General features: G+C 50.0%; 3 protein-coding genes across 6 annotated transcripts in view; all 3 read right to left on the bottom strand.

Moving 5' to 3' along the window:
* The window catches only part of NLRC5 (NLR family CARD domain containing 5), a 36,272-nt gene extending 35,986 nt beyond the window's left edge, over positions 1-286 (bottom strand). For both annotated transcript variants that reach the window (XM_048317031.1, XM_048317032.1), the window contains exon 1: positions 219-286. The gene's annotated coding sequence lies outside the window, so the exon portion shown is untranslated. The remainder of the gene's footprint in view (positions 1-218) is intronic.
* A 2,165-nt stretch (positions 287-2,451) lies between these two features.
* On the bottom strand, positions 2,452-10,168 carry LOC125332098 (cholesteryl ester transfer protein). 3 transcript variants are annotated; one of them, XM_048316713.1, is made up of 16 exons: positions 10,003-10,168; positions 8,901-9,015; positions 7,984-8,118; positions 7,398-7,468; positions 6,887-6,974; positions 6,707-6,776; positions 6,358-6,418; positions 5,668-5,759; positions 5,250-5,429; positions 4,789-4,839; positions 4,282-4,449; positions 3,430-3,497; positions 3,268-3,310; positions 3,112-3,181; positions 2,702-2,787; positions 2,452-2,607 (listed from the first exon to the last, which is right to left on the bottom strand). In XM_048316713.1, the coding sequence occupies exons 1-16, from the start codon at positions 10,145-10,147 to the stop codon at positions 2,533-2,535; spliced, it is 1,518 nt and encodes a 505-aa protein (XP_048172670.1). In that variant the 5' UTR covers positions 10,148-10,168; the 3' UTR covers positions 2,452-2,532. The 3 variants fall into 3 exon arrangements, with proteins under 3 accessions (XP_048172670.1, XP_048172671.1, XP_048172673.1); XM_048316714.1 differs by having other exon boundaries at positions 3,112-3,178; XM_048316716.1 differs by lacking the exons at positions 2,452-2,607; positions 2,702-2,787; positions 3,112-3,181; positions 3,268-3,310; positions 3,430-3,497 and adding an exon at positions 3,525-3,757.
* A 5,168-nt stretch (positions 10,169-15,336) lies between these two features.
* Positions 15,337-22,410, bottom strand: HERPUD1 (homocysteine inducible ER protein with ubiquitin like domain 1). Its single transcript, XM_048316979.1, has 8 exons — positions 22,248-22,410; positions 20,818-20,895; positions 20,658-20,732; positions 19,487-19,608; positions 18,893-19,015; positions 17,944-18,282; positions 16,985-17,090; positions 15,337-16,375 (listed from the first exon to the last, which is right to left on the bottom strand). Exons 1-8 carry the CDS (start codon positions 22,377-22,379, stop codon positions 16,208-16,210), a joined length of 1,143 nt encoding a protein of 380 aa, XP_048172936.1. The 5' UTR covers positions 22,380-22,410; the 3' UTR covers positions 15,337-16,207.
* Positions 22,411-26,666: the final 4,256 nt, after the last annotated feature.

The raw sequence follows: 26,666 nt of genomic DNA, 5'->3' as shown, positions 1-26,666 counted from the left end.
CGGCTAAAGTTTGGACTCGATGGCCTTGAAGGTGTTTTCCAGCGTTCAAGATTCCGTTCCCTATGCCGGCTTTTCCCATAGGATATGAACGCCTAAGAGCTGGGGAGCAAAGAGCCAGACCTCCAGTCTCCAAACCCTCGTGGGGCTCGCAGCAGGACTCCCTCTCCCCGTCCCTCCCCGCGGTGCCCAGCGCGATGTCCCCGTCCCGCCGCGCTCACCTGCCCCGCTCCGTCCCGCCGCGGCCAGCCCGGGACAGCGGCAGCGCCGCGCTCGAAACCGAAACCAGAGCGGCGAAGCGGCTTTGCCGGGAAACCACGTGGGGCTACCGAGCGGCCCGGCACCGGCATCGCCCCCGCTCCGGCATCGCCCCCGCTCCGGCATCGCCCCCGCGGGAGCTCCCCGCCGGGCTGGGGAGGAGCGGCGGCCGCCGGGGATGGGGAAAGCAGCTCGGGACCCCCGTGAAGGCAGAGGAGGTCTCACCGCTCCCCCCTGGAATAGTTTAGTTTGGAAAAGACCTCTGACATCATCGAGTCCGATCATTAAGCATTGCTATGTTCACTACTGAACCGTGTCACCAGGTGCCACATCTATACAGCTTTTGAACACTGTCACCTCTGCCCTGCACAGGCTGTCTCCCCTTCTGGTGAAGGCATTTTTCCTAATATCCAACCTAATTCTCCCCTGTTGTAACTTGAGGCAATTTGCTCTTGTTCTGTCACTTACTACCTGGGAGAAGAGACAGAGAGAGCCCCACCTGGCTCCACCCTCCGTTCAGGGAGTTGTAGAGTGGCAAGGTCCTCCCTGAGCCTCTTTTTCTCCAGGCTGAATCCTCCCAGTTCCCTCAGCTGCTCCTCATGAAACTGCTGCGCTCCCGATCCTTTCCCAGCTCCACTGCCCTCCTTTGTCCCCATGGAAGGGCAGCCCAGTCCAGTCCCCACTGAATACCCCCAGAGGGGCAAGGCACCTCAAAAGCAGAAAAAAGGTGGGGTTTTTTCTGCCATTTCCTTTTTATTAATACTCACCCCTCTAGTGGGGAGTGTCATTTAGGACAACCAAAGCGCTGTGGCTTGATAGAAGCCAAGTCCCATGGTCTTCAGCAGATATTGTCATGCAGGGAGTGAAAACACCTGAGCAGTGGTGGCTTTAGAGCAGGAGGGAACATGGACAAGCCCTTAGCTGGTACTGAAATAGTTGGCACTGAAATAGCTGGCAGAGGCAGTGATGGGAACAGGGTGGAAAGGGAGGTAGAAAACTGCCCACTATACCAGGGCTTCTTCCAGGCCACAGTCAGCCACACCACAGCATCACACCTCTGGTACCCCTCAGCTCCTGCTGTTTCATGGACACAGCTGGGTCAGACCTTCCTTGGCTGCCATGGAGGCACTGAGCCCCTTCCAGCCTCCTCCCCCACCAGCCTGGACGCCAGGACCACTGAAGGGATGTTCAGCTCAGCAGTCACGCAGAAGAAGGAAGTGCCTCTGGTGTTGCGGGTGAGAGAGGAGCAGGTCAGAGGGACCTGGCTCATACCCCAGGGAGGACATCCATGGCAACACAGAGGGAGCAACCACCATGCCCAAGGAGCTCAGGAAACAGAGCCCATCCTGCTAGCAGCCTCTTTCTGGGACCAACTTTAATACTTTTATACTGCTCTGTGGGGGAGGAGAACATCCTCTCTACCTCTGTTAATGTGATCACCATTACAGGTGTTGGATTTGTCACCAAAGATCTCCTCCAAGACAAAAAAAGAGAAGCATGATCTGGTACAGGAAAATAACTCAGCCACTTGAGATAAATTATTGCACTGTAGTAGAAAGGAACAGGAACTTGCTGCCTGACTAGACACTTACACTTTCTCTTATAATCTCTTTGGTTTCCTTATAATTTTCATTGCTTTTCTCATCTTCGCTGTCACTGGCTCAACATGGGCATTATCAGTTTGGAGCTCTACACAGAGCCACCAGGGTCTGTAAAGAAATTACCCTGGGCACAAGATCTCTCTGTTATTGTACTGCACTGCAAATTCACATCCTGTTTACTTTTTTCAGCCATATCCAGGTCTTTTAGCATTACTGGTTCTGAGCTTACTTGGAGTTTGGTAATATTATTTGACTTGCTGGATTCTGTCAACATCAGGAGACTCTTGGCAGAAGTGAAACCCAGAATGAGCACAAAAGATGCTGTATTTCCAAAATGTAACAACAGAGATGCCAAAAGGTGGCAAAACCCATTTCTGCTGCCTTATGAGGGCGCTAACCCAAAGCCTGTGCACTTCAGGAACCCAGCCCTGACTCCTAAGCACACAAGCCCTTTAAAGATCCTGAAAAAGTAGTGTGGATTGAGGTGCAGACTTCAAAACCTTTGCAGAAGAAAGGCTCCATGTAAGTACAATTGTACAGAGCCTAGAATGTTTGTCAGAAAAAGGAAATAAAATTCAATCAAAACTGATTTAAATCAGCTTGTCTTTTAATTGGTTCAGACACAATCTTTCTGGTTCTACACAAGTTTCTGTGCTCTTCTGTGAAGGGATCAGCTCTACCAACTTTTCTCAAGAAAATGAAGAAGCAAATGACTTGGGAAGCCAAAGTCAAGCTGTACAATTACATATCCCTAAAAAGTAGGGAAAGAACAGAAAATACTATGTTAGTTCATGCCACACTCCCAAGAGGGCTTTGAGGGCCAGGCAGTTCTGAGCTCTGCTTACTTTTCTGGTGATGATCTCAGGATTTATGATATCAAAGAGATCGAGCCTTTTGCTGTTCATCAGGGAAGTCAGAGCTGATCCAATACCTATGGAATCAGCAAACCCATCCAGTTACAGGGACGTCCATCCTGGCTTGCTGCTCATCATGTGCTGCCTATTGCCAAAAGCTAATTGTGCCTCAATGCCCCACAACCTTCAGCCTGACAGAAAACTCACTTTTCCTTTCTCAGCCATTTACAAAGGGTTCCTCATTCCCCAAGTGAATCTGGCAGCATTTCAAAACATTAACGTGGTTCCCCCCTTCCCAGTTGTCAGTGTTATTGATGTATTTTTTCAGTGCTCCGGTTTAGGAGATGGGATGTTAGACAATTTATGGAGTATGTTGGCACTTCCCCAAAAGGAAAACTCACTTGAAGTTACTTCTGGAATGCCAGCAACCAAGATCATGTTCTGCAGGAACCTTTGTATGGATGGGTCCTTCTGAAAACCAGAAAATTAGTACAGAAATGCTTTAAAGACATCATTTAGTCCCAAATAACTTAGAGAATACTTTTTTCTGGACTTACCCCGCTTGGATCAGCTGTACATTTAAACACTTTAATCTCTATACTGGAGGGAAGGGGGAAAAAAAGGGAAGAAAAGTCACTAAGATCTGCAGAGATCCTCTTTTTGTGCTGCTCTTAAATATGGGACAAAAGAGGCAACTCTCAAGAGACCACAGTACCAACCTGGAGTCCACAGGCTGCAAAATGAGTTTCTTTTCTTCATAGGTAGCTTGGATAGTGACTGTGATTTCCTGCAGAGGGAAGAGCAGCAGAGTAGAGGCTTAGCTAATCTTTCCTTATAGGAGGGAACTGCATTTGGACATTTTGGGTTGTTTTCTAGAAGCCAGAGTTCAACGTCCTTTTGGCTTTACCTCCAGGTATTGCTAGAGAAGGCCAGCATTTTCCTTCTCCACTTGCATGCAACAAACTCCCCCCTCAGGCCCAGAGCCTCAGTCTCTGGGGCTCCAGGATGGCTCATCCACTGGACTTTTGCTATCTTGTGAACCAAGTCCTGTGTAAGGATGGAAATTGCTGTGTGAGGTGGTGTTTCTCTGTGAGGAAAAGGTTATATTTTGAGCTTCACATTCTTCAGAGCTGCATCTCCATTTCAGACACAACTATCCTCTAAGTGGAGGCCAGAGCTAAAATTTGGGAACAAGGAGATTTCAAAATAAATACATTCCCATGGTGCCTCCATTCTCTCCTAAAATATCTCACTGACACTACCCTGTGTCAAATAAATGTTAATGGGGGCTCATCAGAGCTTTCTGCTGCTTTGACCACCTTGCACCCTGATAGTGGGCTGGCCTAATAGAGGGCCAACATGGTCACCACCATCATTCCCAGCCTCAAATGTCTAAGGAACAGATGAGAATGTTAAAAGAAACTGATCTGCCTTCTCCACCTCCCATGGTTTAGCCACCCACCCTTCCCAAAGGACTCCCTGCCACTGCTGTCCCTGCACACCAGGAATGGTCCTGACTCAGGACAGAGCCTGTCCCAAGGTCTGCACAGTCAGGAGGTGCAAGAACTGACCTTCTCCATGTACAGAGCCACCAGGGGTTCTTCTCCTGCAGGAAGGATGCTGACCTCCACTGCTACCAAGGACCTCACGACTGTCCCTTCAGGCTGAGGAGAAATCTGGGGCTGGGTGAGACTCCACACCTTGGCCACAGAGTCATTATAGGATGTGCCTTGAAAAACCTGGTCAAGTAAGGAGCAGCAGATGAGTCAGGCTTTTTCCATACCAATTTCCTGCCAACTTGCCACACAGCTGCATTCCTTTTGCAGTCCCCAGTTCCTCCTTCTCTTCATACAAGCCCAATAACTCAGCCAGGTTTCAGGGAAATTGTGCCAGCATGGAAGATGGAGAAATCCTCCTTGCAAAGCAAAACTGCTTCTCCATCAGCCCCTGTTTTTCTCCATCAGGCCCACCCAAGACTCAGGTTGTCAAAGGAGGGACCCAAGTTATTACAATGCAACAGAATCCATGTGAAATTTCCTCATTTGACATACAATATTCTGAATAAGAAAAAAAGTTACCATCTGCACTGCCTTCCGCTGCACTTCTGTGTCTTCCATCTCAAAGAGTTCCTTCAGAAACAAACCAGAAACAGATTGTGGACAAACAAAAGACGAGGTTATGGTTGCCCCTGGTGCAGGCTGGACAGGCCAGAGCACTGAGGTGGGCCCTGTGCCCAGTGCAGGTCATGGCTGAACTCCCCCAGGTCTCACGCTTTTCAGTGTTCCCCCAGAAAATCACATCCCTTTACAATTCGGCAGATAAGGTTTCTGTCAGCTGGTATTATCACTGAAGGGAATAACACTGCCTGGGAGCACACTCCTGATGAGGCACTAATTTCAGGATCACATGCAGTGACTGACTGTACATTTCTATCTTCTACAGAAACCAGCCCTCACCAAAACATGGCATTTAGTGAATTTTTCTCTTTCTCCCCAGAACATGATGTATGAGGTAAGGAGGGTACCCCTCTGGGAATCACCTGCAATTTCTCCCCTGTGAAGTTCAACACCAGTTGCCCATCTAAGAAAGCTGCTGAAGCCAGAGAGCTGAGGCTGTGCTCAGAGAACCAGAAGTAGAGCATTCGGGACTCGGTCAGCAGTGATGGGGAGAAAACAGAGTCACTGAGCACGCTGGAGTTGTTCCTGTACAGGACAAGGCCCTGTAAAGGATAACAAGTGTGTTGGCCACAGCAAGCAGCAGGGAGACAGGACAAAAAGTCAACACCTGCATTTCCATTGCAAGGCGAAGGCCTGGCTGGACACAGAGCAGGTAGCAGGTTGGCATCAGCCCAGGCTGCAGTGCCACAGCACGGCACAGCCCCATGGAACCAGCCTCTCCAAGTCCTCCAGAGCACACCATGGCCAGGAAACATTTCTGAGCAGCCTGGGTTACTTCACCTTGTGATGGGATTCTATGTAGCTTGCTTTAATTACAGGATCTGATGCAAGGGAGATATCAACAATGATATCCTTATCCCGGACAAAATCGGCTGCAGGAAGGAAACACAGAAACCTCACATCAGAAATAGGACCTTAAGCAGAGCTTGTGACAGTTGCTTTTAGGACTTGGTACAGGTGACTGGGAGTTATAAAGGACACAGGGATGGGACGAAGGTTCCCACTCCTTTGGATGCTAGTGCTGATCCTAATACAGCTCACCGACTCCATTTCTTCACTGGGAAATAATTATGCTCAGTTTTACATTCCACTCCTTTTCCCTGGTATTTGGGACTGGGAAAATCTCCTGATACTCTGATATCTCATCCCTAATACTGCAGTGCATGCTCCTGTTCTAGCTAACGTTGGTCCTGCAGTATCCTGCACAGCTGGCCAGTACATACTGAAGGAGAAATTCCTTATGAATTGAAATGTATCTTTGAATCTGTGCAATCACCCTTAAAGATCAACCTGATGCAGAAAATTCCAAACATAACATTACCAAGGTTTATTTTGCTGCTGTCTAAGGGCTTGGGATCCCATACACATTTCAGAAGGACATTTTTGATGGATGTGGCTACTGCTCTGTTGGGGCTCAAACATGAAAAGCTGCACACAAAAACAGAAAGCAGAAAGAACAGGAATATTTACCTGCTAAATCAAGTACAAAACTTGTCAGCATCTGAGAAACAGCATTTATTTCCTTGCACACCTACATGAGGAGAAGAGGGGGCAAAAATTAGGGAAAGGGGTAGGATTTTGGATTGTAGAGCAGAGCTGAACCTCATTGAGATGTGGGGGCTGTTGGTCAGAGTCCAGCAGCCTCAGGGTCAGCAACACCTCTCACTTTGTCCAAGCTTTCTTTTTTTTTTGTGGATTCAATTTATTTGTCTTATTTTTCATGAGCACTAACATTACACTGCTACTGTCTTGTGGGCAAGAAAAATGTGTGGCTTACAAAGCTACACAGAGCTTTCCTCTGTCCCCAGGCTGATCTTACCTCCCTCTTGAGGACAAGCTTCAGAGTGAAGGAGATGAAATCTGTGAAGAGCTGCTTCAGCCAGCCAGGTCTGTGTAAGACAGGGAGCACAGTCAAGGACCACCCGTGGTCTGCTCATTTGGGTGAGTAGGGGCCAGCAGGGGGACCACAAATCTACATTTTGAAAGGGGGCAGACTCACTGCTTGTCTCCTTGGAGGTGAAGTGTGAGTTTGTGGAAAGTCAGGTAGCAGCCTGAGGCATCAGGAACCACTTGGTCCTTTTGGCACGCTGCATGGGACGAAAGGAAAAAGAAAAACAAACTATTTGTTACTCAGATGAGAAGGATGAGTGCACTTTGCAGACACTGCAGGCCTGGAGCAGGGCATCACTGCAGAGGGCCAGCCAGGGTTCCCCACATCTCCAGGGTATGTTTCCAAAAGATTCCAGACCCTGCCAAGTCAGGGCAGATGTGGCTACCCTTGCACCTGGATCAAGGATTTCTGCTCACAGCTCCAGCTGAGCTGGTCTACCAGGCACCCTTCTTCATGCTGCATCTGGATACCTGCCAGCTGCCCTAGCTCCTGCCATCAGAGACTCAGCTGTCCCCTACCATGACCCAGGAGAACCTGAAGAGTACATGCAACCCACAAACCAGAGCAGGGAGGGAATTAAGTTGTACTGCAAAAAGTTTGGGTATTGTAACATACTTACTCAGTTTGATGCTTAGCTGGAGGTCAATGGAAGACTCAATTTCAAAATCAACTGAATGAAAAAGCTGCAAACTGTAATGGCAGAAGAGGGGAGATTTAGGAACCTGTGCCAGGAGCAGCTTCTCCCCAACAGATGTGGATTTTATAACACCTCTCCCATCAGTCCTTGCCCTACAGTGGACAAACCCCCAGCATACCACAGCCCATTTCAGGTACTCTGGCTTTAAATCATTGCAAACTGCTGCCTTCGTGGCACTTAGGAGCTTTAAACTCCCCTTTTTATCCAGTCAGACTTTACAGAGAAGTGAAGGGGAGGGAAGAAGTCAACTCATATGCTTTGGGCCATCTGGTCTCGTCATGCAAGGTGAGGGCAGAAAGGCAGAAAGCAAGATGAGCAGAGCAGTGATGGGGCTCAGCAGCTCTGCTAGAGTATAAAATCCTGTCTTCAGGCAATCATCAGTGCTGCCATTGCCAGAGAGACTGGGAAGTGCAGCCCCCTCACTTCTACTTGTGTCATGGGCCAGTCCCATGGGCAGCAGCAGGAGCTGGGCTGTGGGGTTCAGCAGCCCCCAGACCCAGGTACTTACAACCAGGCCCCGGCGTAGCCATAGGTGAGGGTCCCTTTGAACAAGGCTGTCACGTTTTTAATGGCAATGTGAATGGCATTGTCCTCCTTGAGCTCCACCTGGCTCCTCTCTATGGACAAATCATTGACCTGGATGCTAGAAACAACAGAAACACAGTTTGTTCCCAACCCAGAGCTGTTTTCTGTGATTGGGCAGGACAGGTTTATTCCTGAGGAATTCTGAGGGACCCATGCCAGACTCCAGAGCTTTTGCAAATCCCAGGGCCAGGCACAAGGACAGTGACAGTGATGCTTTTGCTCAGCCTTTGTGGACTGTGCCTCTCTCACAATATTTGCACACAAGGCTGTGGAATGCTTTAAACAGGAAACATGGAGCAATGCAGCCCTGTTTTATTGCAGAGCTCTGTGCAGCCGTGGTCATGGCAGGAAGTCTGTTCTGGGAATGCACCACTGAGTTTGTGGTCCCAAAATAAAAATGAGTAACACAGCAACACCCAGCCTGGTTTGTCACAAGGCACAGCCAAGTGACATCCTGCTGACAGGGGTGGCTCTGGCAGCCCTGGATGGGTCCCCTCTGCCTCTCAATGTGCACTGGGCACCATCTGTCATTGGTGGCCACAGGTGCCCCAGCCCACAGGGACATTACTGCCCATCCCCGTTGTCCAAAATGAGCTCTACACACTGCCTTGCTGCCTGCCCACTCAGTTGGAAAAATAAAATAACTCTTAAATAGCACAGCAGCAGACTAAACCTTGACACGCAAATTGTCAGCAAGACTTAGACCCAAAAGTGTGTCTGTCCCAGTCCAGACCTTTGCTTTCACCAGGAATTGCTGGATCAAAGCTCCCTCCAAGGCCCATTCCTGTTCCACTCTCTCCCCCATCACCTCCCCTGGCACAGAGACGTGGAGATACTCACTTGGTCAGCCCATAAGCCACCCGGCCGAGGAGCCGCATGGACCTTTCCCCAGTGATGTTTGGGAATTTGGCATTTCTGAAGGCTGCTTGAATGACCTGGGCCGTTTCCTTGTTCACTGTCAGTGGAAGAAAAGGGCAAAGATGTCAAACTGCAACCTCTGCTAGCTGCAAACCAGATCCGCACTCTGGATTAAAGCACTACCGAAGGCTTTTATCTGAGGCATGCCCATTAGATTAAGAAAGCACTTAGAAGTAGTTTCAGAGTAAATTAAAAAATTAAAATTCCCTAACTCTAACAGTTGATGGCAGCAAGAGACAACAGCACATGTGGCTCGACAGCCATCAGCAGGAACTGATTCCAGGGAATCATGGCCAGCTTTCACACACCTCAGGAGCAGATTTTGGAAAGGTCAAGGCTGTGCTCATCCTGACACCACATAAGCTGTTGACTTTACCCCAGTGCTTTGCTTTGTTGCTGCTTACTTGTATTGCAGTCAGCTCTTGGGTCTATAAAGAAAAAATTCTGATACTCAAGTTTCTGTGCCCATTTTCCTGACATTACCCAGCCCATTCCAGCCTCAGCCTCAGGCACATGCTTGTACATGGTTTTTCCTTCCAGAAATGCCATCTCTTAGTTTGGTCCAGCATGAATACATCTTTCTCTGCATGTACCACTGTTGGATGGGACAGGACACAGCTGATCCTACCCTCCACAGAAGAACTAAGTTCTTCCCCCACCTGCAAAACTCCCAAATCCTTGCAAATAAGCCCACAGCAGCAGAGAACATTTCCCCACTTCTGCACAGCGACCCCAAGAGATGAGATTGCAGTGAGGAGAGAAATAAAACACACATTTATTCAAGCTCTTTCATCATGCCAAGCCCCAACAGCAACAGCACTAAACCCTGGGGCTGAGGAGAGGGGTGGGGGACAATTTTCAAGTTCCTTTGCCTGTTCAGATCAGGTGCCCATGCTTTAACCTGTGCTCCCAGGCAGGTGTTTACACAAGAGACAGAGAAGCAAGAAACCCCCTCACTTGGCTGATCTGTCACTACCTTCTGGCAGAGACGGGGCAAACACAGCCCCAAAGAGCAGGCACTTACACAGCAATGCCGCGGGCTTGGTCATCCTGCAGACGATCCCTGTGGCTCTGTAGGGGAAGGGCCCAAAATCACACGCTGCTGCTGCGTGGACCAGCACTAGCAAGATGCTGAAGGTCCCCAGCATCATCCTGCCAGCCCAGCACATCTTCAGCAAGAGCAGAGAGCACTGATGAGACCAAGTGGTTCTTGGCAGAGGCAGAGGCTGCTTTCATACCCCCAGCAGAGCCCACTCGAAGCAGGACATGACCTGCTTCCTCCACTTATCAAAATTCATCACAATTTCCTAATCTTCCTATAGTTTCCTTAACACCCTTCATGTCGCACACTGCCTTCCTCCCTCGGCAGGAGTTTGGGCTGCAGGGCTTGGTGCTCCTGCCAAGACTGCTTTAACTCATGTTAAAGTTACACATGAGTTACCAGGGCGGGTGGAAAAAGCTGGAGGGGGATGGAGACTGGAAGAGGATAAAGTCGAGGCAGCAGCCTCACATGCTGCCTCAAGCCAGTTCACAATTTTTTCTTCATGCAGAAATATTCCTTATTTTGCATTCCTGCAGTAATTCCCCAGCAAAGTCCTGTTTGAAAGGACCTACATAATTAACTGCTCCCCCTTCCACTGATTTTATACACACTGTGGGGAAACAGAGGCACACTCCTGGGAAGAGGGTGCTTCCTGCTACCACTGGGTGAACCCCCATCTCCCACATCCCTGCAAAGCTTTACGACCATAAGACTAGGATGTTTTCTGCCTCTTGGCTGGATCAGTTGAAAATCTTATTTGCCACCATCCAGATGGGCAAAATCCCACTAAGGTGAAGTTTTTCGTGCACCCAGACTCTCAGCTGCTATTTGGGGAACATGAGAGACCCAAGTTCACATCCACTCCACGCACACACCTGTGCTCTGTATGCTGCTGTCCTCCCACACCTCTGCTGTGCTGCTGGGGCCCATCCCAACCCCAAAACAAACTCCAGGATAAAACAGAGTGGGGTTACTTCAGCCAGGAGGCTCACAACACAGGTTCCTGTGAATCTTTCTGCCAGCAAAGACTGATGGAGAAGGACAGATAAGAACTTTGCAGTGCTGCAGGAGCACCCTCAACCCCCTGAGCAAGACAAGATGCCAGCCTCCCTCCTCTCCCTGTGCAGGGTGAGCACACTTCCTGAGGGGACCCCGCAGTCCAGGAGCCCCACCCTGCCGTGTTGTTTTCTTCCTGAGTTGAGGAAGTGAATGGCCTCGGGTACCCTGCGGGAGGCACTCACGGTCACTGACCCGCCGAGGGAAGCCTGGCTTCTCCAGGAGAGCAGCATGGTGGCTGTGGACAGGCTGCCTGCTGCCAGCCCAAAGTGCTTTATAAATGAACAGCTAATTGTTGGAAACACAACGCACAAAGACAGCAGGTGCTTGAGCAGCAGAGCTCCCACATGGCATCATCTCAGCGGCCGTGGCATCCCCACTGCCCTGGCTGGGAGAGCTCTTCCCAGGGCAGCTGCAAAGAGCATGGGCATGTTACAAAAGGATTGAATTCAAGAGGATTTGACCATCTAACAGTTCTATTTTCTGCCCTACAGCTCTCAGTTCAAGGGGTGTGGGCACACTGGCCAACATCCGGCACAGAGGGAATCCTGCAGGCCCCAGGAGGCCACAACCACCTCTTTGCCCAGGGCAGCAATTCACATCAGCCTGGGGGAAAGGGAAAATGGGCGTTTTCATACAAAGGTATTTGTCACCAGTGTCCCAGGGTAGATAAAGGCAGAAAGCCCAAGAGCCCAGACCAATTGTGCTGGTCCTGGTAGATCCAGTGCATTCACAGCCCCCCCCACAGGCCAGCTCCCCTGCCCCAGCACTGCCCCAGAGTTTGCTGTCAGCAGACAACCAGAGCTCAGAGAAAAGGACAGGGAACTGCCGGGCATTGACCTCCACTGGGAACAGGAAGGCTGGAGACTTTCTGCCTACAATAGCAAAAGCATGTGGAACACAGAGATGCTGTGAGCATCCTTGTCCTGGAGTAACCAGACAGAGGCCAGGGCAGCAGGGACACCACAGCCCACCCTCCTCCCAGTGCAAGGTCAGGCTAGGACAAATCAGGTCAGATTTAAAAGCCTAAGGAAAGGTTAATTTTGGCTAGCAGGAGGCAGGGCAGGCTTTAAGCCCCAAAGAAAATTAAGCACCCAAGCTGCAAAGGGGATGCTGGAAGATGTTTTGATAAATACTTGCTGTGTAAGGCTTTATCTGAAGGCCGTGCACGCACACATGTACTCACCACCTAGCTGAGGGCTGTCCTGTAGCTGGGGTTGTTTATCCCCACGTTGTCCAGGGCAGAGGTACATCACAGTGCCATTAATCTTTGTGCTGCATTGACCAAAACATTTGGTGTTACCCTGCAGATGCTTCCTGAGAGAGCCTTCCAGGTACCCTGGCTGCACCCGTCAGCAGGATGGGCCTCAGCACCACTGCCAGAATTCACACAGCAGGTCAGCCCTGGGATGGCAGGGGGGTCAGCCCAAAGACTGCTGCTCCCGTCTGTCCTAGAGGTTTATAAAATTGAGACAAATAACATATTCAAATGTTAATAAAAATATTAATATTTTATAAATCAGTTAAATAAATTAAAGCTATGCCAACATTTGAATACAGATTTGTGATGCCAAATGAAATTGGTACTACCCGAGTTACTCAAGAGGTCTCAAAATTTTAGAAAGCAAGAGTAACCTGGAATCCACAATCACATGATAAAAGTGAGGGGTCTCAGCCTCAAGGAGTCTCCTTGGGTAATGTCCTGACCTCAGGGAAGGGCTAACCCGCTGCAACTCCAAATTCCCCTGAAGTCAGCTCAATTCCTTCTCTTCTGTACTGGTATCATCCATAACAACCTCTAAAAAGAAAAAATAAGCTGGCACACACAGGTGGCCCTAAGTCAGCCCAGGCTTTTCACAGCTGAGGGTGCCCAGGGCAGCTGGGTTGGAGCTGGAAGTGCAGCCAGCTGTACTTCTGTGGCACTGACCCTGCACTGCCAAACCTGCACTGAAAGAGCAGCAAATACAACTTTCAGTGCTGCTATAAGAAACTGGGGAGGCCACTGAGCTGACACAAGACATGGGCTCAGAAGCCAGGATTTGTCCAACCCTCCCAGGCAAGCAGCTGAACATGAACTGACCTCAAGGCCCTCACTGAAGGTTTGTGACCCAGTTGTACACCAGAACTGATTCACCTCCATGATATCATTCCATTCGAAATTCACACCACATTAAACACTAGCAGACATTTCAAGAGCTATTCTTATGCAGCAGAAGGGCTGGAGGGAGGTGATGAAGATGCAGTTGGCACGTTTGGTAACACAGTGGGGGAGGAGCTGGCATGGTGTCTGAAGAGACACGATTGTGTGCACAGCTTTGAAAATCCCACAGCTAGAAATGGATCACAGGGCAAAGACCAGAGGGAGGTTGTAACACTCAGCTGGACACAGGCAGAGCTGTTGGGATGGCTCTGGCTGCTGAGAGCAGAGACAACAGGCAAGCAAGTGCATAGGTGAAACAGCTCTTCTGAGAAAAGTGGAAACCAGACACAAACACGCCACCATCGCCAGCTTATCTGCTCAGCAGCAACCTCATTCCCATGAGATTTATGTTCCAGGAGCTGAGGACAGGACCATATCCGTAGTGACAAACAGGACTTGAGTGGTTCCCCAAGAAAGCAGCCTGTTAGGAGTTTCCACAACAAGAACAAAGGTGTCTGAGAAAAACAGATTGTACATTTCTCCCTGACTTGTTTCTCAGTGGGGACAGAGAACTGCTCTCAACCAGGAGCAGCTGCCAGAGTGTATCAGGGGACACAGCAGCAGAGGAACTGGCTTTATCCTGCTGCTCACTTTGCCACCCTGTGGACCTTCAGAGGACTTTCACTGCCACTACCTGCCTGCTCTCAGGAGCACAACACATGCTGAACACCCCAGTGGCAGAGCCATGAGGAAAATGTTCTCAAAGGTCCAGGATTCCCACTGCATCCCGGCAGTGGCATTAGCTACACTTCATTAGTTTCTCAACTAGTTCTAAACCCATCTGCCTGCTCCTGGGAACAGCAAAAGCCTAAGACAACAGATGTTTTGCTGTCTCTGATAAATTTTCAGATTAGAGATTTCACAAGTAATCCAGCACTTATGTACTTGCTGCCTCAACCATACCAGACCAGTTTATTTTTGGCTGCCAGGAACTGCCCTCTCCTGCTAAGTCCCAGCACAGGCACAGCTCAGTTAATTTAGGCATTTTGCCAAGACACCCAAGTGATGGTTTGCTACACTCTGAGGGAGAAAAATCCATGATTCATAAAACACCCTTGATAAGGAACACACCCAGTGCAGCAGCTTGGGGTGCAGGTGCTGTGTGAGCTGCAGCTGTGTCTGGGGTGGGGGAATGGCTGTCACCTGGCACCCACCCTGTGCCTACCACAGGGACAGAGACACAGACTGCAAGGGTGCAAAAGCCTGGGGACACCTTTGTTCAGGGATTGCGATTCCCAGAGCAGCACCAGAGCATTAGCAAGGCGAAAAAGAGTGGGCACCTCCTCCAGGAACATCCTCAAAGGCTTATGCAGGATATATCTGTAGTAACAAAACTGACCTCCTCTCTAATTATTTTATTCTAAATAGTTAGACTATTTTACCACTGTCCTACTCATCCTCCAAGTCTCCAGCAAACTGAAGATATGGCAGAAAAACAAGCCTGGAAAGGAATTTGCTCAAATAAAAACACCACCATGATTAAGTTGCTTCCACAGGTAACACCAACAAACCATGTCCTACATCAGTCCGATCTGCAGTGGCAAGATCAAGCATTACCTGCTACAACTGTTTGTCCCAACTGATGTGTGCTGGCCCTGCCAAGACACTCCTAAACAAACTGTCCTGCCAAGTGCAGGCAGCAGAGGAAAAGAATGACAAGTTCCAGCAGAGGCAGCTGTTCTTAGACATCACATTGCAAGCCAAATTAAAACCCTAAGCCAAGGGAGTGTTACAACTCCACCAGGAGTCACAAGCAGGGCTCAAGGAGCCCAACTTTCCAAGTATCTACACAATTACCCATTTCAAGATGTCCACAACCCTTCTGTTAGCAGCTTTCCACAAGCAAAACAAACTCCAAGCTACCCAAAGCACTTTACCTGCTAAAGGCTGCTGAGGAACACAGTTGGGCAAGGAACTGAGTTTAAAGCTCTGGAAGCACCTTTTCCCCTCATATCCCAACTCCCTCATCATGACTTCAATAAAAACCAGGCAAGAGCACATGCTGTGCTTTGCACAGGTAGTCTTCTGATTGCTGTAGAGGATATATACAAGTGTGGATATAAATGCCTGCAAATTTTATTGCAATAACAGCCCTTAACCATATCAGAAACTAAAGGGAACACAATGAAGTAATACAAGAGAGTTGCACTGGAGTGAGAGGCAAAGTTGAATACAGGAATTAGACTGCTTTAACTTTGCATCCAAAAGCAGTGAAGAAGTTTACATTTTGCATAAGTTTTTGCTAAATTTATTTAGACCTGGACACACTCTTCCCCCATGATTTGGCAGGGGAACAGGGGGAAGGGGCAAGGGCAGGGGGAATTAAGTCTTGAATTTAAACTATCTGAATTTGGCAATATGAAATTTAGTCCACAACTCCACCGAGGTAATTGCTTATCCACATCACTGAATCTTACAGTCCTCCACTTTGTCCAACAAGTAGATTGCACAATACATTCTTCATAGGAAAATATTTACAAAGAAAAGTTAAAATATTGTTGAAGCAATTTAACAATAGATCTTTCCTAAAAATCTGCTAATGCATATCTAGCAATTTTTGTTTGAGGTCCTACACTCAGTGTAATTAAAATAGCATTTGAAACATTCCAACAGGAATCACATTGCACAGAAGAAGCAATTTGCTTCCCTAACATTTTTGCACACCCACTCAGAGCCTGTGCCTTTAGTGCACAAGTCCACAATGCCAAGCCTCTACATAGATACCTAATAAATGCTATGCAACAAAGTTCTTTGCAATGAGGACAAGCATCTCAGTCTCTAGGCTGTAATGATGTAAGGCTTCTTGCAGCTTTATTTGCTTGGTCAGTGAAAGCTAGAGGAAGTGCCATCCCTTTCCATGCCTGGTCTGGAGTTGGTATCCAGTTCTCTCAGGTGTCCACTGCAGTTCCAGACAAGCAGATTGGTGACAAATCAGTTGCGGGTCAGTCCAGGCCCTTCTGGAAGGAGGGATGCAAAGAAAGTCTTGAAAAAAACCCACGCTGTGCTCATGAGCGAAGGGTTGGCCTGCTGCAGTTCTTGGAAAGCCTGTCCCTCATCAGGAGGCATCTCAGACTCATTTGTTCTGCCTCCATTTTCCCCCTGCCAAAATTAAGCATATTTGGTAAAGGAGAATTTCAGAAATATATTAGAAAAATCAGGCATCAAACTGTGTGGTTTTGTTTCCCAAATGTCACTGTTTGAATACAAAATTTTTCAAGTAGCCCCAGATCCAAAGTCAAAAACCCAAGCTGCACATTGGCAGTACTGGTTAGCTCACACTGGTGTCCAAGAACACTGTCCAGGACAGCCATCAAGCACCAGATCATGTGAATTATGTATTTACAGCCAATTAACTTTCATTGGCATCAGAACTGTCAGCTTGAAATCAAAGACTTGGACTTCTTCCAGACCCAAATCCTACAGAGGTGTACCCTGAACCCTGCCCTCAGTTCCAGCCTGTGACAGACCACCCCCCATTACAACTTCCTAAAGGACAGAAGCAGCTAAAAGGTAACATTCAGCCTGAAATATTTTGTAGAAGAAAGGAATTTGCTACATCAATGAAGGACTCAGGTGGCAATTATTCCCCCATGGAAGACAGGCTCTTACAGAAGTTCCAAGAAAAAGTTTTTTCTACTACACATAATTATTAAACCAAAAGCAAAACTTCACAGGGTTTCATGGTTTAAAAATATAGCAAAACAATACCTGTAAGTTATTGTTCTGGTCCTGGTTTAGAGCAGCTTGAGGAGGAACATTGCCTGGGAAGGGCTGAACTGGTCTTCGTCTAAATGGGAACCATCCAGCATGGTGCCTGGGGAAGGCAACAGGTTCATTAATTAATGCTGTTTCAACATTACTCATCCTGTTACACAACAGCTGCACATCTGACTGGTCAGAGCTGGTGGCAACTAGCAACAGTAAAATTTAAGGAGTTCCAGTGGAACAATTAACCTTCACTCTCCCAGTCTACATAGATGTTGGAAGAGCTGCTCCAGTTTTAACTCCTAGACCTAAAATTCAGAGACCTAAGTCACTTGTTCCACAGGTGATCAAAGAATTTTGGAGGACAGATTATCTTTCTCAGGTAAGACATCCCAAGCATGGAAGCTGAGGGTCCATTATCATTACTGTGTGTTTATCCTAATTATATCCCCCCACCCAGAGAGGTTCAAAGGCAGTTCAGGACACTCCTTTCAGTTCAGCCTGGTCTTCTCTCCAGAAGTGCAACACAGCAGAAAAACTGCATGGATGCATGAAACAGCAAGTGTGAGACCCTCTTTCCAGACTTCAACCACTTGTTTCCCAACAAATAATTGTCATTTTCTACATGGAACCTACAGGTCTGCTCTATGCTGCTGAGCTGCTAAAGCTTTACAACAGGGGTTACTTTAGTTTCAAGCAGTTTTCTGAACTAGAAAGAGAGCCACACCAGAAACTGCAAAACCCTAGTGAGATCAGCCACATTCTTCATTTAATCCAGGCATAGGCATCATTCTCTTTTTTCTAAATACTAAGTTATACCAGAATATGGAGGAGTGGTTTGCCCTTTCCAGGTCAGTCCAAGAGTCCTATGAAGCTCAGCTGCCAGGGAGCTGAGCACAGCACAGAGCTCAGTACTTCTGTGAAACCCTTCTGAACAGCAAATATTAACACCATACACTTACAGATACATCAGAACAGTGCCACCCATAACGAGGAGGAGTCTGCTGATACTGGAGTAGAAATAGACCATGTTGACAAAAACATATAACAGCGTTGCTGAGTAGAGCCAGTCCAACCAGTCTCGATTGCCACCCTCCTCATCTTCCTCCATGAGGGGCCCCCCTTGGGCATTCATCCTCAAGTTCTGGTCAACCACTGCATTAACCTGAGCAGCAACATTCTGGTTTCCGGGCTGGTTTTGGGCAGGAAATGGGTCTGGGAGAGGAGCTGGAGGTGTCACTGGTATCTCCTGAGAACGCTGTGCATGGGATGGGTCAGAAGATGCAGCAGTAGAAGCCAGGCTGGAAACAGAGAATAAAGTACAGAATGAGGCTTAGTCAAATTCTTTCACACTTCACACAAGCCCTGAAAATCTGTCTGAGTCAGATCACTTGTACGTAGAAAGCATCAAGTTTAGATGCCACAAAAGGGTTAAAAACAAGTTTTAGTTCTACCCATAACAGCTGTATAGTGACTTCAACAAGTCAAAACAGGCACCTTTCCCTTTATGAACAATAAAGTGTATATTCAAAAAAATATTTAGAGCAATCTGCAGATAGCGTAAAAGCCTTCTGCAAGTCGCAGCTTGACCTATGACTGATTTCCAGTCAATGCTGTGTGCTACTTTGAGCAGTCAAAAAAAGAGCAAAGGCTCATCAGCAGGATCAGATTTATTCTAGAGACACCTGCCCTCCCAATGGAGAGTCAGAGATGCAATGGGCAAGATTCAGAACCACTGGCCTGAACAGCAACAGAGCAGCACAGTACAGGGTACATTCCCACAACATTCAGCACAAGTTACAATGAAAAAGCCCCCAAGCACCATCAAAAGAGGAAGAATTGCCAGGAGCTCTCAAATTTCTCATATTACAGTTTCTACTTCCTACTGGCAGCTTGGAATAGAACACTTACTATTGCATGTAATACTGTCTTGCATAAATCTGCTGGAACCAGGACATCTGAAGCATGCTGTAGGTTGTGTAAGCAGAGAAGCCAGGAGCCACGCTCTGGAAGGGACGCTGAGTTGTTTCCAGCCTTGGTCAAAATTTGAACACATTCATTAGCAAACACTATTCATGGACAAATGGCAAGAGTAATTTATTACAGAACAATGTAAATAGCTTCTGCCATTTTGTGCACCCAACTACAATTCTTCCTTCTAGATTATTAAAGACACCCCTTTATTCACATGAATAAAGGGAAGATTTTCAACTAACAGAGCAGTGCATCTTCCTTTAGAGGCCACATTTTCAGAGGTGTTCAAGGCCAGGTTGGACAGAGCACCCTGATCTAGTGGAAGGCATCCCTCATGGCAGAGAGTTGGACTAGATAGCCTTTAAGGCTCCCTTCCAATCCAAATTATTCTACATCCACTAAAGCTTTTATATAAATCCTCACCATATTGGTCCATGCTCTATGGACTTATGACAGTATATATGGCATAAGGAGCTGACATCAAACACATCATTTAAAAACCTTTAAAGATGTACATAAAATTGTATTTACCCATTACTGGCTTCTGCTGAAGAGTGGCCACCTGAAGAGTTCCTCAATCTTCCACCACTTGAGGAAGACACAGTTGATTCCTGCCTGGCTTCTGATGGTAACTTGGGCTGATCAGCTTTAACCTACAGACAGGAATGCAGCCAGTGAGGTTTACTCAGGACACTACACACACTTTATGCAAAAAGGTTGCACCCCACAGAATATGCCCTTGTTTTAACACCTAGTCCTGCACAGCACCTCTCAGTCCTTCCCCTGCTCTTGGGCACCATGCCACAAGCACCTCTATCAGTAAAGCTCCTGAAACAAAACAACTTGGATGCAAGACTGATTTGATGCTACTCTTCCCTTTCACAAGATCTATACTGTATTTGCTACTTATGCACACATTCAGTGTCCATCTGGTTATAAAAATATAAAATATAAAAGACACTTTGGTTTTTTCCTATGGCAAATTTGTACTGCTTGCACAAACTGCTGTACATGGAGTTGAAGAGCTGTCCTGTGGTGATACATCTGTCCAACATCCAGCCAAAGCTGGCTCCCATCTAGCAACCACCAGGCATGGGTAGGGTTTGCTCACATTGTCTATAATGGGCAACAGGATCACACCTGTAGAAACTTTTGCCCAGCCACTTTAAAGAATGGGTTTTGGCCATTTGTAATTGAGACCAGTCCATACCAAGCTCAAGCACTAAGGCTGAGCCTGTAGAGAGGAAGCCAAAGATGAGTCATTAATGGGAGCAGTTTAAGTGTCTGTAGCTCTCAGCCTTCTTCCCTCCCCATACAGATCAGAACCACTTCCCTCTGCTTCTCTCTTCTGACCACAAGCTCAATCTGTCCAAAAGAGTGCCTGGGACATGACAAGTCATATTCTATTTAATAAAACTGAATTTACCAGAAAGGATTTCTCCCCTGAGCAGCAGGTCACAACTACATCTGATATTTTTTAACAGATGCCATGAGAATCTTTACTGATGAAATGTAGACACAATTTGTTTACTCAGCTTAATCCAAATACATTCTCACATTCCCAAACAAATTATCACAAAGCAATACTGCTGTTGCACTAATAGGGAAAACCTGCAGTAACAGGGAACTTTAAAATGGCCATCCAACACTCCTCATTTTTAGTTACAAGCCCAAGATTCAGAATTAACTTAAGTCTAATTACCTCTGCTTTGGTTTCTTGCATATTTGCAGGAGTCTTGAAGTTGTACACCAAATGAAGAGCATGCAGCTCCCCTTGCTGAAATATAAAGGATGATCTGTTAAAAAAAAAAATCATTTCTCTAGATATATTGCAGCACATCATAAAAGATACTTTTTTATACCTTTGGCAACAATTCTCCCAGACAGTGGTGATCAAGCAGCAGCTTCCCAGAATAAATCAGCTTTTGGTCCTCTTCAGGCTTTGAAGAAAGAAAACAAAGAATAGGATTATTTGCTTTGCCAAGCACTAACCAACATAACTTACAAGTGATGGAGAGAGGCACGGAGCCAGGAGTATCCCACACACTAAGGTGCAGAGGGAATTGTGCACATCTAAACTCAGCTGAAGTGATGAGAACAACTAAATGCCCAAGTGTGGTATTACTGAGGTCCAAACCTGCAGAAATACAAAGTCCCTTGGGCAAAGAACTTGGTTACATGCTGTCTCTTTTACAGTCCCAACAAAAACATTCATGTTTCTTAGAAACTGAGGTTTGGAGTTCCATCTAATCTGATCAGCACCAGAGGTGGTGTCAAGTAAATCTGTTACACCCCATCTGATGGGACCCAGCAGCTCTTCATCAGGAGCTGTCCCACAGCAGCTGGTGGAAGCACATGGAGCCTGTTTCTGGGTGATCACCACACTCCCAGGGAAAGCATGGCAAAAGCATGGGAACCAGGCCTTCTCCCTGGCAACTAGTGACAGCCTTAAGTTTACAGGGCAGTCTCCAGTTGGATACTATGAAAAATTCTTCAGTGAAGGAATGGTTAAACATTGGAATGGGCTACCCAGAGAAGCAGTGGAGTCACTATCCCTGGAACTCTTCAAAAAATAAGTATAGCCATGACATTTCACAATGTAGTTTAGTAAGGATAGCAGCATTTAGTCGAAGGTTGACCTTGATGATCTTGGAGGTCTTTTCCAAGTTTATTGATTCTGTGAAGGCCACACACCCTCCTGTGGGAGCACTGCCCGTGGGAGCAGCGGGACACGGAGCGCAGCTGCTCCAGCAGCACTCACACGTCAGCTCTCGTGTCCAGCGGCTCAGGGGGAAGTCACACTTCTGCATTTCATCCCCACAAGCGCCGCCACCCCGCCGTGCACAGCGCTGTGCCTCCCGTCCAGCGGGAACACGCCCTCAACCCGCCAGGAAGGGCCTTGGCCGCCCGCTGCCCGGCTGGGTGCGGTGCCCGGGCGCTGCTCCCGGGCACAGCCCGGTGCCAGCGGGCTCCCGCGGGCGCTGACGTCCCCACACACCTGCAGGACGCGCCGTCCCGGGAGGGCGGTTAATGATTAACCGCGGCCGGGCCACAAACAAGTCCCAAAATAGCCCGAGCCCGCCCCAAGCGCGGCTGACGCAACCGGGACACCCCGGGGGGGCACGTACCGGTCCCGGAGCCCCGCGAGAGCCCCACGGCAGCTGCCGCCGCTGCCCCGCGGGGACTCAGCGCCCACCACCCATCCACCCGCCCGGCGAGGCCGCCCGCAGGGACCCGCTCGGCGAGGGGACCCGCCCGGCGAGGCTGCGGGAAGAGAGGATGGCGCACTCACCGGCGCGTCGGGCAGGAGCCGGCGCAGCTCGGTCTTGAGCCGGCGCACGGTCCAGGCGGGCTCAGCGCGGAGCCGGAGGTCGCGGTGCCGCTGCGCGGGACTCCGGACCAGCAACGACAGCTGCTCCTCCATCGCGGGCGCGAGGCGGGCGGCGATTGCAAAACCTTCCCGGCGGGGCTTTTATAGGAGCCCGCCCCGCCGCAGGGCCGCGGTGGCTGCGGCTGATTGGCCGCGATCGGGACAGGGGCGGGGGCTTCCACGTGGGCCAATGGGACGGTGCCTCGCGTGAGGCGCCTTGAGGAAACGGAGGCGCTGATTGGGCGGTGCCGGGTGGGGGCGGGGCTATGCCGTCACCACGGCGACCGTGACCCGCCCCGCCCCGCCCCGCCCCGGCCGTGAGGGACGGAGGCCATGGCCACGGGGGTAGCGCTGTTGTGCCTCCTTCCCTCCCTCCCTCCTTCCGTCTCTCCACCACATCACCTCCGGCATCAACGCAGCTCTTAGGGATCCTTTGCTTCGCCTTCCCTCTCCGCTCCGCCCACTGGAGCAGCACAGCCCTGCACGTGCTGGATCCACGGCCTGATCCCGGTGAAATATCCCCCTTTTTCCGGTGGTTATTTTACCGGCGATGTGTAGGTTTGCTGCGGGCTTTGTGGGTACAGGTACACAAACCAAACTTCTGGATGGAGCCAAAAGAGGTGTGCAGAGATGCTGGGGAAAATTAATAATTCATGAAATTTTTACTGACAAAAAATAAAAAGCCATAAAAATGTGGACCAGCAGCTTCTGAGTGCTCCTCCTTATGCCCATCTTCCTGTGAGATGCGATCCAGCGCCTAAAAATCCCGTGGTAATGATCCTGATGCACCAGGAGGGGGTTTTCGCGTCCTTCAAAACAGAACCGTAGGAACGTGAGACGTCGGGTTTATCTCTTGGCACCAGGTATTGACTGCGTGCTTCAGGAGCTGCTCAGTATTCCTCGGCAGCCAGACCTGTTGCCCAAAGGCACGGATGAGTCTGCAGCCAAGAGCAGATTTAGCAACCAGCAAAGACACTCTGCCACGGGGATGCATCACCCCGCGGCTTCCCGGGGAAGAGCCGAGCCAAAGGGCAGCGCTGCCGTGGGAGCCGGCAAAACAAAATCATGAAGAAGTGAGCTGAGCCTGGGTCTGGTCCGGTGAACCCTCTGCAGCTGCCAGGGGACGTCCTTGTGAGGGTGGAGAATTCCATCGGAGCCCATTTCTCTGTCACATCCCACAGCGAGCACTGAGGCTGCGTTCCTGCCTGCTCTGTCCTTGCTGTCCCTGGGCGGGCTCAGTGCCCAGGTGGGCTCTTCCTCCCCAACCTCTGCTGTGTTCCAGCAACGCAAGGAGACACTGCCAGAGCTATTTGCTGCTCTTGCTCCATCAGGACAGACCATGATCCCTGTCCCTCAGCTCCTAATGGCAGTGGGGAAAGACAAACGCAGTGTCCAGGGCCATCCTTGCCATTGTCCTCCATTAGGGTCAAGGTGACTTTGCTGCTCGATTGGTTGCACAGTTAAGTCAGAGAGCCAAGAGAGCTCCCGTGGGTGGCAGAGACAGGGCAAGGCTGTGCAGGTGTTGGAGTGAAACCAGGATCTCAGACTCTGTGTGTTTTATCTGGGAGTCCCTGTGCTGTTGCTGGCCCGTGGACCAGGTGAGCAGCTGTAGCCCCAATGCTGATCCTGCCTCGAGCTCAGGCTCCTGTGTTTCTCCTTCATCACAGACAAGAGGGGCAGGACTCAGCTGAGCTGCTCTCTGCCCATTCTTTGTCTGAGCCATTGCTGGGAAAAATGCCTGCTCACTGGACAAACTTACCTGAATCCAGCACTGACCTGGCTTGGAGCAGGGGCTGGAGGAACGACCTCCTGAGGCACCTGAGTGCTAAACCTCAGCAGCCCCCCTCCATGTCCGGGGGTGCTGGACCCCCCAGAGAGCCAGGCCCTCACTGCCCTCACCCACAGCAGCCAAGAACTGGTGGATCTGGAGTCAGTGGACACATCTCAACATCAGGTAGCCCATGCTCCAGTTCCAGAGGTTCATTCAGAGCTCCTGGGACTAAGGCAAAACAAACACTTGCCCTGATACTGTCTGCTTAGCTTAGCTCACTCTGTGGCAGCAGATAAGGGGCCACAGCACAAACCAGAAGTGTGGGGTATGCCCAGCCCCTGCCTTGGAGGGATCTCTGCTGAGATAAGAGATTTCATAATCGCCCAGCAGGACTCCCTGGAAAGGCAACCACTTCTTTGGTCACGGCGAGAAAAGACAGACCCACAATCCTTTAGGAGACGCTATGCAGATCCTTTGTAACCCATTGGCCTTTACCCATCCCCTGTATCCCTATAAAAGCAAAGGCCTCTGCCCCTGTGGGTCAGAGAGAGCTCTCATCCCTGGCTTTCCCTTTCGCCGGAGTACGGACCGACAATAAAGCTCCTTCCGTGCAGAACCAGCCACACGAGCCTCTTGTCTCTCTCTGGTCTGGCTTGGCCTGGAGGCTGCCCTGCAGAGCTGAGCTGGAATCACGAGCTGATAATCACTAAAGAGCTGACAGTCTCTGCAAGGGCCCTCCTGCCAGCAGCTGAGGGAAGACACCGGGCCTCGGGAAGGCGATTCCTTTTGGGACCATCTCCCCGGACTGGTCACCTCTTCCTGGGTCAGAGCCACTGACCCCATCACCAGCTGTAATACAGAAGGTGTGACCAGCACATCACCCTACTGTCCTGCTGAACAATTAACTTCAATTTACCAAAACTGGAGATGAAGGGCTGCAAGCTGCTTTTGTCACCTGCGTAAATATTAACCACGGTGTAAATCAGGATTATCTCTCTGACCTCAACACAATTACTCTGTTTAAAAAAAAAAAAAAAACAAAAACGGTGGGGGCTGAGCGGGGTATTGCTGATGAGTTTACAGCTCTGTTTGTGGTCAGGCTGGTTTTCATGGCGTGGCAATCACTCAGCACAGCAGGAACAGCCGGCAGAGAATTTGCCAGGACATGAGGAGATGCCCCACAGTCCCTCAGCCTGGCACGCTCCTGTGCTCACCCAGGCACGGTGACGCAGGGGATGAGCCTGCCAGGAGCCACAGTCCAGCTAATGCAGGCCTGGTGCTGTGGGGATGCCGGGGTGTGATGCAATTCTGTCGGGTCGAGAGGTTGCTCCCTGGGCCAGGATAGGGCAGGGATCAAAGGGCAGCAAGAATCCAGACAAGCCAAGCTGATTCTCCGGGCTTGGTTCGATATGTTTATTCTGTTGGAAGCACTGTATTCGTTAGGTGTCTGGCTTTAAAAACTGTTTCATGGTACTGCTGTCATGACCCCTTTGGCTCCAAGATTCCTCGCAGTCCATGAACAAGAATTCGGTCTCGTTCAGGCGCTGGGGCAGGTGGCCCTGGTGCCGGCAGGCAGGGAGCTCACGGCGTGCTCTGGCATTGCCGGCAGAGCTGCACTGCAGCGGGGTCTGCGGGGAAGGGGCTCTTTGGTTGTCTCTGAGTGTTTCTGTGCCCGAGCGAGCCAGTTCTGCCAGAGACACATCCCAAGGGCATCACCTGTGGACACAGCCCGGCAGCACCGAGGAGATGCGCTCTAGCTGCATGTCCTGGCAGCCTGGTACTGGGACGGGCACGGAGAGGCTTTGCTGCACACCCGGTGAACTTGGGCAGTTTCCCTCCACTCCCTCAGCTGTTCCACTGCTCAGCAAAGCAAATCATCCCTGAAACAATGAACCTTCCCTGGCCCACACTGCTCCAGGGCAGCACGGAACTTCCCTGCCAGACAAGGGAGAAAAACCAGAACGAACGTGTAACCAGGAGGTGGGAAACGAGGGGCACAGTTGGAAAACGTTCCCTGCTACCCTCTGCCAAAGGCCACCAAACCGGTAGCATTGGAAGCCTCCCGCCAGCATGGGGAAACGCCGGGATATTCCCGGACGGGGTCGAGGCTTCCACCGGTGACACTCGAGGGGATTCCGTGCGGATGCTGGCCGCGTGCCGGAGCCCGGAGTCCCCAAAGAGGGGCCGCTGTTGGGTTTAATGCGTCGCTAGTGAGGTTCCTGACAGCGATGGGATGCCCGAGGTTACCGGCGCGGTGCCCGGTGTCGTCCCGGCTCGGCGGCGGCCCAACAGGGAGCGGAGCCGTGCTCGGGTGGAGCGACGGGGCCGACGTGGAGGCGATTGAGATGGGGACGGGGATGCGGACAGGGATGAGGATGAGGATGAGGATGAGGATGAGGATGAGGATGAGGAGGGGGTCCTGCCGCCCGCCCGTCCCCACCCCCGTTACCACGGCGACGTTGTCAGCAGCCGCCCGGCCCCGCCCCCGGCCCCGCCTGGGCCAATGGCGCGGCGGCGCCCGGCCTGCCCGCCGGTGACGTCATGGCCGGTGAAAATCCCCCGTGGCCGCG

This window comes from Corvus hawaiiensis, chromosome 12 (assembly GCF_020740725.1).
Source record: "Corvus hawaiiensis isolate bCorHaw1 chromosome 12, bCorHaw1.pri.cur, whole genome shotgun sequence".
Lineage (NCBI taxonomy): Eukaryota > Metazoa > Chordata > Aves > Passeriformes > Corvidae > Corvus > Corvus hawaiiensis.
This window is presented reverse-complemented; position numbering and strand designations above follow the sequence as displayed.